This window comes from Hakea prostrata, chromosome 3 (assembly GCF_041222555.1).
Source record: "Hakea prostrata isolate BN-2017 chromosome 3, UWA_Hpros_2, whole genome shotgun sequence".
In the NCBI taxonomy this organism is placed as follows: Eukaryota; Viridiplantae; Streptophyta; class Magnoliopsida; order Proteales; family Proteaceae; genus Hakea; species Hakea prostrata.
Genome location: NC_142602.1, coordinates 26,237,837 through 26,250,992, shown reverse-complemented (window position 1 = coordinate 26,250,992; position 13,156 = coordinate 26,237,837). Strand labels below are relative to the sequence as shown.

At 39.0% G+C, this 13,156-nt stretch overlaps 1 protein-coding gene across 4 annotated transcripts; it reads left to right on the top strand.

The window, feature by feature from the left end:
• Positions 1 to 1,408: 1,408 nt before the first annotated feature.
• On the top strand, positions 1,409 to 6,685 carry LOC149021905 (auxin response factor 18-like). Of its 4 annotated transcripts, none has more exons than XM_089150082.1 (4): positions 1,410 to 1,639; positions 2,707 to 3,846; positions 5,316 to 6,220; positions 6,326 to 6,685. In XM_089150082.1, the coding sequence occupies exons 2-4, from the start codon at positions 2,749 to 2,751 to the stop codon at positions 6,393 to 6,395; spliced, it is 2,073 nt and encodes a 690-aa protein (XP_089006208.1). In that variant the 5' UTR covers positions 1,410 to 1,639; positions 2,707 to 2,748; the 3' UTR covers positions 6,396 to 6,685. The 4 variants fall into 4 exon arrangements, with proteins under 4 accessions (XP_089006209.1, XP_089006208.1, XP_089006207.1 ...); XM_089150081.1 differs by having other exon boundaries at positions 1,410 to 2,232; XM_089150079.1 differs by having other exon boundaries at positions 1,410 to 2,462.
• The last annotated feature ends 6,471 nt before the right edge of the window (positions 6,686 to 13,156 follow it).

Here is a 13,156-nt window from a genome sequence, read left to right as displayed (position 1 = left end):
AAAAAAAACTTCTAAGAGATTGAGCCAAACCCGATTTCACAACTTAAAAGATGGAATTTTGATAGAAGTACTTTTTCACCATCTTACACTCTTAAAGCAGAAAGGGTGGGTGTTGCTTTAACAAATATTGCTTGTAAAATGAACCCAAGTTATAATCACTGGTCGGATCGCTCGACCCGGCTAAGGAGGCAGATTAATGAGTTCGAGATACTTCTTAGGTAAGGGGTAGACTAGATAAAGAAACTCCCCCCCGCCTCCCCCGCCCCGGGTCTTGCTTGGGTCCTGCGCATTTGATTAACAAGTTCGAGATACTTCTTAAGGTAAGGGGTAGACTAAATAAGGAAACTCACCTCCCCCTCCCCCGCCCCGAGTCTTGCTTGGGTCCTACTCATTAAATGCGCAGGACCGTCAAGCCATGCATTTGGGACAGTCGGATTGAAATTTCAGTCGAAATTTTGTTCGCGCGTCGAAATTCAATGGTCAAGATTGAAATCTTGGCTTGACGGTCATGCGCGTTTAATGCGCATGACCCAAGCTTTTTCCCCCGCCCCTTGCCAAAAAGAAAAACCTTCCCATTAGTGGCATGGTAAAGTGAAATCTTTAAGTTTCTCCCATTCTTAGTTGCCTCTTCTCTTGGGATTCCATCTCTTCCCAAGAATTCATGGTCTGGAGTTCTTTGTGTAGAAGTCTAGAAAGGATATTTGCAGATCGGGATCGCACAAGTCCGTGGAGCTTATAATCAAATCTTGTGTAATCTTCTCCATTGCATTTCCTTCTTCATCTCGGTAACATTTTAACTTGAGGTGTAAAATTTTATATCTTTAGATGAGAATCATTGAGAGAGCTTGTAATAAGATTTGATCATTATCATGTGTATGATTTTTTTTCTTATTTACATTAAAAATTACATGACACAGATCACTTGAGGGATTTCGAGTAACCAAGGTTGAAAAGTCAAATTGAACCATCACAAGGTTGCAACCTCTTAGTGAAGGAGTTACGAGTTCGTTCGATACTTGATGATATATGTAATATCCTCTTCAATGTGAAAACCCTATCAAATTGATAATGTTTTACATTTTGGTTTTTTTTTTTTTTGGGGGGGGGGGGGGGGGTGGGTTTAAAAACTGAAAATAGTTTTCCCCAAACAAAAGCCGAAACTCATGCATTTTATTTTGGTCCGTACTGAACCAGAAGCGGTTCAACGGGACAAAAAGCAACCCGAGTCGACTTTGACATTCCCATGATCATATATGAGAAACCATGGGCAGTTTCGGTTTTAGGAAAAACCAGAGAGAAATTCAGGGGTTCCTCTTAAAATATCTCGATATATTTGAGAAACGTTTGCTTCGGGTTTTAGAAAGATAAGGTGCCTTAATCAGTATTAATTAACTTCTGTTTTTCTTTCTTTTTTTTTTTACACCTTTTTATTAATTTTCTCTTTATTTTTCAAGACATCGATGCTTCTTGCTTCACTCTTTGTTGTTTGTTTGTTCTAAGTGCAGTTCTGGTGGGAAAGGAACTGGGGAGGGAGTTTTCAGATCTGAGAAACAAAAAAGATAACCAAAAGATTACCAAGTTGAAGAGTGATCACAGCTCGTGTTTTTGGACTTTTGTGATTTGATTAACTTCGAAGAAGGTAAAACTTTTGTGGATGTTTCTGTATAATCTGTGTTAAGATCTTCTGGGCTCTTTCATGTTATGGAGTTTCTCTCTTGTTTGGTCTGAGAAGACGAGCTTCTGCTAGTTTTTCTTCTATCCTCACTGTAAGAGAGAAAGTCGGAATTCACTGGGACTGCTGCTGTTATCTTTTGGCTTTTCATTCCTGCGTAACATTGGAACGATGAAAGCCGTCAAATGTGTGAAACAAGAACTGGGTTATAATAGATTGGAAGAATTTGCTCTCAGAGGTGGATTCTTTGAGGGGCTTCTGTAAGTCCTTCGGTGGTTGAGATTCTGCAACGCTAAAATTGCCACCACAGGACGGAAATTGCGGGAACACTGATTCCTGCGAGCTTCAAAAAGCTGATCTTTGCATTCAATCTTCTCTAAGGAGAATTGATAAACAACAACTCTCTTCCCACGCAATTCTCTTGGGTCGGGAGTTCTGCTTGTGGAATAACGTGTTTGCTTCACATATTCGTGGTTCGAGTATGACACGAAGGCTGAATGCACTGTATACACAGTTGAAATGAGTTTAGAAGTTCAAGACATGATGACATCATATGAAAGGTTGTGTTTTGTTTAATGTCACTGTAGAAATAGTCTGTTGGGAAGTCTCAGTGAAAAGGGCAAAAAAAAAAAAAAAAAGGAAAAAACAAAAGAAACCAGCGGAAATATTGAAGATTTCTTTCGCTAGGTTCTGATAATTTTCTAGCTTTAGTTCTTTCTACAATTGAAGAAGACCCTTGCTTGTGATGTATCTTCGTTGTTGCGGTTTTATCTTTTTGAAAGCCTTGCAAGTAATGTGCTTCTTCCTTTTCATCTCTCTGAGTCTAGTTTTTTGAATTGAAAATAGAGGAGGTTTTGTTTCTCTTTGTTTGAGTGGTGTTTTCGTGTTTGAATTTCTGCTTTAGAACTTTGAATTTGTTGTCCCCTTTATTCTTCTTTATTATAGTTCTCACTTTCTCTGGTTCTGCTTCTTCTTTCTTATTGGCATGGTTAGCCTGATTTTTTTTCCTTTAAAATCTCTGTTTTTGCATGCAGCTTGAATATTTCATAGATTAGTTTCAACAGAGGAGTTCAACGATGATCACAGTTACAGAGGGCTCCGAGAGATACCTCGATTCTCGACTTTGGCATGCCTGCGCAGGAGGCATGATACAGGTACCTCCAGTTAACTCAAAGGTCTTCTATTTTGCTCAGGGACAAGCGGAGCATGCAGATACGACCGTTGATTTTGGGAATTCACCGAGGATTCCACCATCAATCCTCTGCCGAGTTGGTGCAGTAAAGTTCATGGCAGATCGTGAAACCGACGAAGTTTATGCCAAGATGAGGTTGTTCCCCATAAGGGACGACGACAATGACTCTGATGATGATGGGGTTTTCAGAAGCGGATCTGAAATCCAAGAAAAGCCATCATCTTTCGCAAAGACGTTGACACAATCGGATGCCAACAATGGTGGAGGTTTCTCTGTACCTCGTTATTGTGCTGAAACGATCTTTCCTCGTCTTGACTATTCAGTCGATCCCCCTGTTCAGACGGTACTAGCGAAGGATGTTCATGGTGAGGTTTGGAGATTTCGCCACATATATAGAGGAACCCCACGCCGGCACCTCTTGACCACCGGATGGAGCAATTTTGTGAGCCAGAAGAAGCTCGTCGCCGGAGATTCAATTGTTTTCTTAAGAAAGGAGAATGGGGATCTCTGCATCGGAATCCGGCGAGCAAAGAGGGGAATCGGTGGCAGTCCTGAATCTACTTCTGGATGGAATCCGGTTGCTGGAAACTGTGTCACGCCTTATGGGGGTGTTTCTTCCTTCTTGAGGGAGGACAATAGCAACCTAGTGAGAAACCCTAATGGCACAAATGCAAACTCCAATGGAAGTTTAAGAGCTAGTTTAAGAGTTAGAGCTGAGTCTGTTATTGAGGCTGCAAGTCTTGCAGCCAATGGGCAGCCATTTGAAGTTGTTTACTACCCAAGAGCCAGCACCCCAGAATTTTGTGTCAAGGCCTCTGTTGTGAGAGCAGCAATGCGTACCCAGTGGTATGCAGGGATGAGGTTCAAGATGGCTTTTGAGACTGAGGATTCTTCCCGGATTAGCTGGTTCATGGGAACCATATCCTCTGTTCAGGTTGCTGATTCCATCCGATGGCCTCAGTCACCATGGAGACTTCTCCAGGTCCTTTTTCTTTCTCTAATCTACTTACTTGACATATGTTATCTGTTCAATGCATCATTTTCCCCTGGGCTCACCTTGCTCACTGTTCCTGATTTCCTGTTATATCATGAAATTTGGTTTGAAATTTTGTGCGAGTTAGTTTTATCTTGTTTCCTTTTGTCCTCTATGCTAAGCTCCTGATCTTTGGTATGCTGGACGGGTAATAGGTGATCAAAGTTCATAATCATCCCGTGTCATCGATTTCGTTTATGTTGAATACTGAATTAAGGGATGCATGACAGTCTTCCTCTGGACCAGTGTGGCTATACATTCTTCAAGATTCTGATTGTTTCAGTTCCTACAGTAACTTTTCTGTATAATTAGCTCTGGCTCTTGCTGATGGTAACCACATTGTATTTGTAGCTTGTTACTAGAATGTTGGGTAGCCATTGACGTTTTACTATCAGGGCGAACTCCGGAATTGATATTGCACCAACCCTGCTATGGCCTTGTCCAACAAGCTTCCTGAACTTGCCACCTTCTCTGTCAGTTCAAGCCTACATGACATGATCAGAGAAGCTGTTAAAAGTGACTGCCCTTGCTCCTTATAACCATATACCTCCAGTTCCCTCATCACCAAGACTACCACCCACCCATACTGGCCCGGAAGCGCCTTCATGGCATCTGCTGTTCCTTTCTAACCACAGGCAACAAGCGATTAGAACTATCCTTTCATCCATGCCTCCCACTAGGCCATAGGACTAGCCTTTCTCTTGTACCAACTTAAGAGTTCAAGAACTGTCTGCTGCTCTTCTCACCTCACGTCAAATGTAGGAAGCATCACATGTATAATGTTACCTGTTAGTCATTGAAGGTCCATGACGTGACAGTGTTATAGATGATTATTCCAACACTCAAATATAATAGAAGACATACCATAGTTTTTCAAGAGCTTAAGGGGGCGCTACTAGAGACGTTCTCTGGAATACATGTCTTTTATTTTTATGATGAAGTGAATAATCTTTTCTTAGTGATTTTATACCTTTCAAGTTGATGTGATTTTTTGTTAGCTTATAACACTCATGAAAGTAATTAGGTAGGCAAATGTTTGATATTTAACCTATTGGTATTTTTGTAGTTTCACAACCCTAACCTGATAAGTTTAATCATTTTGAACATGCAATTCCTGTTGTTTCTGATTTTTGAATTATCTTTACACCATGTCATGAAGGTCTGCCGAGAATTCTTATGATCCTGATCTCTGTAGCTTCTCTTGAAGGAAAATCTAGCTTAGCTTAATTCTTTGTTGCGTGTTTGTCTTGGACATTTATGGTAGACGATACTCAAATTGTGGCTACTTAAAAGAAAATTGTGTCCCATGTTTATCCTGCTGCTCCCTAATTTTTATATTGCTTGAAGGCACATTTTTTGGTATTTGTTTGTCACCTTTGGATTCTGTCTTATTACCCTTCCTTATGGTTATATTACAGGTAATTTGGGATGAACCAGATTTGCTCCAAAATGTGAAGCGCGTCAGTCCATGGCTGGTTGAATTGGTATCTACCATACCAGCTGTCCAATTCTCACCATTTTCACCAAGGAAGAAATTGCGGCTCCTACAACACCCTGATTTCCCCCCTGATGGTCAAGTTCCGATACCATCATATTCAGGAAACCCCTTTGGATCCAGCAGCCCCTTGTGTTTATCAAATAGCACGACTGCCGCCACCATACAGGGAGCCAGGCATGCTCAATATGGTATACCCTTCTCAGATCTCCACCTAAACAAACTGCAGTCGGGCCTATTTCCAGCTGGTTTCCAGCGGTATAATCAAGGTATCCCACCATCAAGAATCTCGGATGGCATTGTTGGCCTTTCAAGTGGTAGTGAAAATGTATCATGTGTGCTAACCATGGACAGTTCTGCCCAACCTTCCAAGAAATCTGGTGGTGGAAAGACACCCCAGTTCTTGCTCTTTGGACAACCCATACTCACTGAGCAGCAGATCACCCTTAGTGGGTCTGGTGATACAGTCTCAAAGGTGCTTACAGGGAACATTAATTCATCAAATGGGAGTAGTAAGACAACTAACATCTCAGATGGTTCTGCGCCGGCACTTTTTCCTCATGGTGTACAGAATAGCTTATGTCGAGGAACTCCGTGGTATAAAGATAGTCCAACAACAGAGAATGGCTTTGAGACTGGCCACTGTAAGGTATTCATGGAGTCTGAGGATGTGGGCAGGACTCTTGACCTCTCGGTTCTTGGATCATATGAAGAACTATACAGAAGGCTGGCCAACATGTTTGGTATAGAAAGGTCAGAAATGCAGAGCCATGTGCTATACAGGGATGTAACAGGTGCAGTTAAACACACCGGAGACAAACCATTCAGGTGAGTCTTCTTCCTTCTTCCCATTTTTCCTGAAAGACCTGGATTGTCTTACCTGGCCTACATTCTTTGAGAGCTGATGTGGTTATTTTCGCTTTGGCATTGCAGTGAATTCATGAAAACTGCTAGAAGGCTGACAATTCTGATGGATTCAGGCAGCGATGATTTAGGAAGGTAGAATTCAAGAAGAGACTCAATTGTTTGGTGTACAGTTGATTGATCAAATGCTTTTCTGTCTGTGCTTAAATTTTCTATTGTTGGAGTTGTGGGAGAAAACCCCTGATCCAATTTTGGGATATCAAAACATTAGACATTTCCTGCCTGTATATTTGGTGGAACTGGCTTTTTGGGCTAAATCTAAAACCATTGTTCTATTGTCTAGACTTAATTATGCAAAATCCTATTGATTCTTACTGGCCAATCTCATTTTGAAATTGTGTACATGGCTTTTCTTTTGTTGGGTCAACTGGAATTCACTCGAGAGCGAATTGGTTACTGTTCGAAGCACATTGCGCAGCACTGAAGTCGAGCCTGTTCAAGAGTTTTTTTTTCTTTCAAGAAAAAAAAACCCAAAATTTTAGCTGGTCGTGTGGTCTTCCTTGATTTCAGTTCCACCACGGTCCAACCTCACCAGCCACAATTCCGTGCCTCGGACGTCTTCCCCTCTTCAAGAATAAAAATAATCATTTCTGAAACATAAAATAAATCAGTTGAGATTACAATATTTAAAAATTTCCTTAATTTCCACACTCCAGATCCTGGTTTATATATCCTTCTTCTTCTCCGACATGTTTCTTTGGGAATCTGGTTTGACTTTAAAAAAATATTTCTTCCTATTCTAAATTCCATTTGCAAGGGAAGAGAAGCTCTCGCTGTCACATTTGTTAATTAAATTAATTTTTAATGGATGTCGGCCATACTTGTGGTCTTGTGGATGCTTGGTCGTCCATTCAAAGGGAAAAACAGAAAAGGTTAAAGATCACCATCTCATAACAAGTTATACGTTTGAACCTTCCTTTTTCCTTTTCAACCTTTCTTCTTTTGTTTAAGGAAGGTAACACCTACAAGTCATCTATTTGGAAGGATTTTAAATACTTAATCCTTTGCACCTCAACATATATGGTTGGTGTGCTATGAACACACTTCTTTGTGCATGCCCTTGTGCTGATTTGATGTAAGTAGGGCCTAGAATTAAAGAGTTGCAGAGCCAAAGAAGAAAATGAATCTGACATCTATCCACACAGTTACCTCTATTGAAATAGGCTTATGGGTTATATAGATTAATTGCCAAATGTTGTACACATCCTCAGTGGGCACATCAATGACATCATCCACAGTGGCTTATCTCGATAACCTTGCTTTCGTGTGACACAATTTCTACTCCTTCCCAATAAACCTGTAAATGGATAGTTGAAATCCGCCACCGAATTTGTATTCGTATTCGTTTAAGGGTATCGGATAATATCCGGATAGAGTAAAATATTCAACATTTTTTTTCTCTAAAAAGGGAAGATAATCAGATTCGAAAATGAGTAATCAGATAATCGAAAATTATTCAATAATTTTCATTAGAAAAGAGGTTAATAATCGGACTCAGAAACCAATAATTGGTAATCGGTAAACGGAAATTGAAAATCGAAAATAAAAATTAAAAAAATAACAACCATCAATCAATAATCAGATAGTTTATCGGATTGGATTATTATCGGATATCTGATAAAGTTTTGGATTCGAATTTGGATATCTTCTCTAAATTTCTGGTGGATTCAAATTCAGATTTAGATACTGGTATATTCGAGCCGAATCTGTTTCATCCCCAATCCAAATGTATGGCAGCCTCTCACATTTATGTCCACTTGCATGTACATGAAATCATGAATTTATTGATTGATTCATTCTCATAATGACACTACCACGCAACAATGAATGACAAGCCTCGGGATCTAAGCAGGCTTTGTTTAAACCAATAATTATGACAGCTTAAATGCATTATCACGATATTATTTTTAATTAAGATGCCCAGATTACGACAAGTTCTGTATTCTATGGTTAGCCAACCCATGAAAAGTGTTTGAATTAACATTAATTTTGTTAGTAATACAAAGTTTTAGACATTGACAGGGCAGCTACTAACATGAAAATCATGACCAGGGCTTTTAATTTATGAGGAATTTGCTAATCTAAAGTTTTTTTTGATGATGATGAAGAAAAGGCTAATCCTCATCTCCATATGGAACTGTATACCATCAGAATTCAGACTGAGCATATACTGAATTTCGTTTTAAATAAATAAAATTGAAATTTGATAGCTCGTACCAAGATCCAAGCATGCATGCATATGTCCTGTTAAATAATGATTTATGCACTGAAGTAACATTTATGGTCTGACATGAATTCTTGTACTTGATTTTAAAGATATACTTAATGATTCGATTCGTGAGATATGTGATAAAAGTAAAGGGCTTAGGCGACCTGAATGATCAATAGGTCGACTTGTTTACCCAATCAAAAGTTTACAAGTATGTACCTAATATTCTCCTATTAGGTCATTGTGAGTTTTGTTTGTCCTAGGGTTTCAGTGAGAATTTTTTATTGGCGATTTGAATTGATATCTTTATTGTAATCTCTCTCTCTCTCTCTCTCTCTAATTATTTTTTGGTGTGATGTGTAACTGGTGTTTTATATATTGGGATGAGGGTATTACATAATGTGGCATTTTGGGCAATTCGGCAGCTAGGCTCTTGACCTCTATTCAACCTCAAACTTGTAATCTTCTGAGCTGAGTGGTGCCTACATACGTCCTAGATTTTGTTGATGAATTAGTGGTTTTCTAATGGTAGGCCGTGAGGAAGTATTGAGGGCAACCGTTGTTGCGATAAGGGGGTTGGTTCCTTATAAGGCATTAAATTGTTTTTTTAGTATTTCTTCTCCGCTTACTATAGTGATCCTGTTTAGTGAAAAAATCTACTGGGGTGGGGTGTTCATAATCTAACAATAACTAATTGTAGCTTCTCCCTCTAATCCATAGTATCCGAATAGCATGTTGCGATGTTGTGCGAACTACATTAGATCGTTGATTCCTCCGATCAATCAAATGTTTGAGATTTCTAGGGTGTTCTGCTTCTAATAATAACTAGTGTACGTCTTGATCTATTCTCATTCTCATGTTGAGATATTGTCCTATTTAAAATAAATGAATACAAAATATCCATTTTTGGTGAAAAATGAAAAATGTTTTAATAATTTTTGTCAAGAATAAATTATAGAATAAGAATTAAGTTCGGCATGTCAAAATAAAACATTTTAAAAAGATGATAATAAAAATTGAGAACATATCGAGTTTTGAAGTTAAAAAAAAATGAAAAAACAATATGGTTTTCATAAAAAGAATATATGTTTACTATTTTTATAGCATAAATGGTAGACCAAGAGAATCTGGGGCTAAACCGGTCAGACCCGATCCCATCCAAGTGATTAGACCGTCCCCATTGCAATAGGATTGAGACATCATGAATAAGGAGTACTCCACACTCACATAACTGAGTTGGCATGAGAACCACGGAAGCAACCAACCTCGGATAGTCTCCAAGATTCTTGCACCAACTCTAACACTAGTAGATCAGATTGGTTCAGATTATGACTCCATCGAATGATGCAGAAGGGGTCTTGATTCATCTAACGGTAACAACGCAATAAGGTTATGCTATAGGGTAATAGGTATCAATAGGTAGCCAATGGAGGAGTATGTGAGGATGGCAATTAGGTCTTCAACCCAGTTGTATACTGGACGAGGTCATTGGAGGGTGCCCTCAACCTACCTTGGCCGGCCGCATATGTAATATCCCTATCCCCATATATAAAAAAAAGGGCCTTTGACAACCAAAGTTGACAAAGGTGATCAATAGGAAAAGATGGATTCCGATTCTCAATACGTTGCACCCTTCCTATTGTCCAAGATCAATAGCAGAATTTTCAAGAAGAAACACCCCAAGTGGAGATCTCGAAGGACTTCCTCCATTTATTCAAGAAGATCGTGTTAATGGAGGTCTCACTCAAGTTCCGGCAATCATCCCATTAGAATATCGAGAAAACTTAGGTTACTGAGAATGCAAGTAAGATACGTAGGGATTGCTCCAAAACCTAGTAAGTAATACAGGGACGAAAGCAACTCCCGAGGGAAGGAAAGATTGTCCTAAAATGGTTCCAAAGACAACAAAACCTACCAATCTGAATTGTGTCAGATTAAGAGGATAGGAAGGACAGATCGGGTTAAGAAGAATCCAATATTAGACGGGAAAAGTTCAAGGAAATAGCGCACCCGAGAAGGTGATAAAACTTTGCCAATCTGGAAGACCAAAGACTTACCTAGAAGAGAACACAAACAATCCCAGGGGACATAGTGACGTTGACTAGATGGGAGATCATGATCTAGAAGGAGAATAAAGCATGTACACTCTAGAAGATCGAACAAAGAAAGTGCCTGAGGCAAAGAGCAAGGTAATGGTGTAGAAAGCCAAAAAGAAGGATCATCATAATTGTTAAGGTAACCTAGAAAGGGTGGGGTAAATAGTTTGTAACTAGTAGATTTGCCTAATTTTTCGGTTTAAGTGCAAATACAAGTTAAATTTTTAATTTCAATGATATCAAGGTAATGCAATCAACTACAAGACAAGTATTTTATAGTGGTTCAAGTTTACAAGTTTATGTCCACTCCTCTTTTGGCCTTAAGAGAGTATTCTACTAATGATTCTCTTTCAATACAATGGATAGAGATCAAGCCCTTTACAATATTTGTTAAATAGAGCAAGAATACCCTTTACAATCTTTGTTCTAAATAGGGCAAAAACACCCTTTATAATCTTTGTTCTAAATATGGCAAAAGCCCCCTTTACCAATTCTAATCAACTTAGACTAGAATTGAACAATAATCCAATTAGAAGAAATGGAAGATATTACCTAACAAGGGGTGTGACACTTTACCCCTTGTGCGAGTGTGATGCAATGATGAATGAATGTTCAAAGGAAGGGATGCACCACTAATGAAGTACCAATGACCTTCAATCATTTCAAGCTTTACTCCATTGTTTGACAACTTTGGAATGTCCTTCAAAGTTGAGTGAAGTTGGAAGGCAAGTCATCAATGTTTGTTCAATAATTTGAGAGCTTGAGAGTTGTGAGATAGTAAAATACCCAATAGGCAAGGTAGAAGCTCTCAAATGGGGTTGATTGGGCTTATAAAAATGACATTCAATTGCTTGACCCAACCTCCCAACGGATATAAATTTTCTCTCAATTTTCAGTCCAGACGGATGTCCGTCTAAATCAGTCGGAGATCCGTCTAAAAAGTTAGCTGTCAAAACCAGTCGTTGGGTTTAAGCATACCAAATGGACGAGCATTTAATCCAGACAAAAATTCTGTCTGGGCTTTTATGACCATACAAACGACCGTTTGGTTTCCAAACAGACGTCCATCTACAACACAGAAGCACAATGGGAATTCAGAGACTTTAAGGGGTTTTTAGGGATTTCTAGCCAACCTTAAGCTTCATACACCTTCCTAACATGTCCTAGGTCAGTCTAATGACATGATATGTGTATAATTAAGTACAATTTCATATGAGTGCATATGGAGGTGTTTTAAATCCTGAATTCTTCGAAGTCTTGAACTTGATTTGACTTTCGCATCTTCTTGTGCTTTGATCTTGACGCTCATCTTGACTTTGGTTCTTTGTCCAAGTTTACTTGATCTTGACTTGGACTTGAGCATTCGATGAATTTGGTTTAATGAGTTAGATTTGGTCCACTTGCTTTCATAATGATCTGGATAATCACGATTTAATATAAACATTTGTGATTCGTGTTTATTATCATCAAAACTAATGGAGGTTGATGTGGCAATGCTGACATGGCAATTCCCAACAATCTCCCCCTTTTTGATGATGACAAACACATAAGTGATAGAGCATATGAATAATCATTATAGACAGTAAAATCATCACTCATGCAAGTTTTACATCACTTATGCATCATTTTGAATTTTTGCTATGAAGTACCTCAAATGCCCCTAGAAAAGCATAAAGCTATGAAGTACCCTAAATACCCCCAAACATAGGTCATTACGTTAAACATCACATGTTTCACAAATTTCTCCCCTTTTGTCATCAAGAAAAAATGAAAAGCATGGAATGCTCCCCCTTAACATAGGCCTCCCCCTCAACACAAGCATGAGAAATAAAATGACAATAGGAAGCAGGGAGATAATATAGAAATTTTTTTTTTTGATTTGCATTAATTAAGAGATTATGCACAATACATCGGATAAAGAAATCATGCATAGTATGTGCAAACAAGTTCACATAAGCCATCAAACTATTTCAAAATAAGTAACCAAAAAAAAACTATTTCAAAAAAAAAAAAACCATCTAGTCTTTACATAGAAAAGCACACACAAAAAAAAAATGGCACCTAGACTGTCAAGACTACTCAACATCACCATCGTCATCATCACCAATCTCTTCATTACCAATATCATCATGAGTTGGTTGAGGCATGGGGGGAATGTAGAGATGAGTCATCATGTGATACACGAGGTTCTCCAGTACATCAAATCGGTGATCGAAATACTGTTGAAGGCTGGAGATGCGGGGTGTCTAATTGCTGAAACTATAGTCTGGCCTGTGCACCTTCCACATCCATGTTTTGCGGGGTACTTGCTGCGGGTGTTGCTCTTTGACGACGGGCTGCATTTGTAGCTGGCCTTTTGCGGGAAGGATGGGCTCCAATTTTGTCAAGGGAAGGAGGTGAAGGAAGGGACACTTCATGTGTGAAGCTGACTCCAAAATTTCGAAAGATTTGAGTAAGAAGGCTACAATAGCGTAAGCTCATATTCCTAGTTGAAGCACTCTGAACCATATATGCAAGAATGATGAATGGAAGACA

What these genes read in the sequence shown, in the direction of transcription:
- LOC149021905 (XM_089150082.1), top strand. Translation starts at nt 2,749, where the DNA reads ATGATCACAGTTACAGAGGGCTCCGAGAGATACCTCGATTCTCGACTT. An exon ending in CACCATGGAGACTTCTCCAG is followed by an intron (nt 3,847 to 5,315) that starts GTCCTTTTTCTT and finishes GTTATATTACAG; the next exon opens with GTAATTTGGGATGAACCAGA. An exon ending in ACCGGAGACAAACCATTCAG is followed by an intron (nt 6,221 to 6,325) that starts GTGAGTCTTCTT and finishes TTGGCATTGCAG; the next exon opens with TGAATTCATGAAAACTGCTA.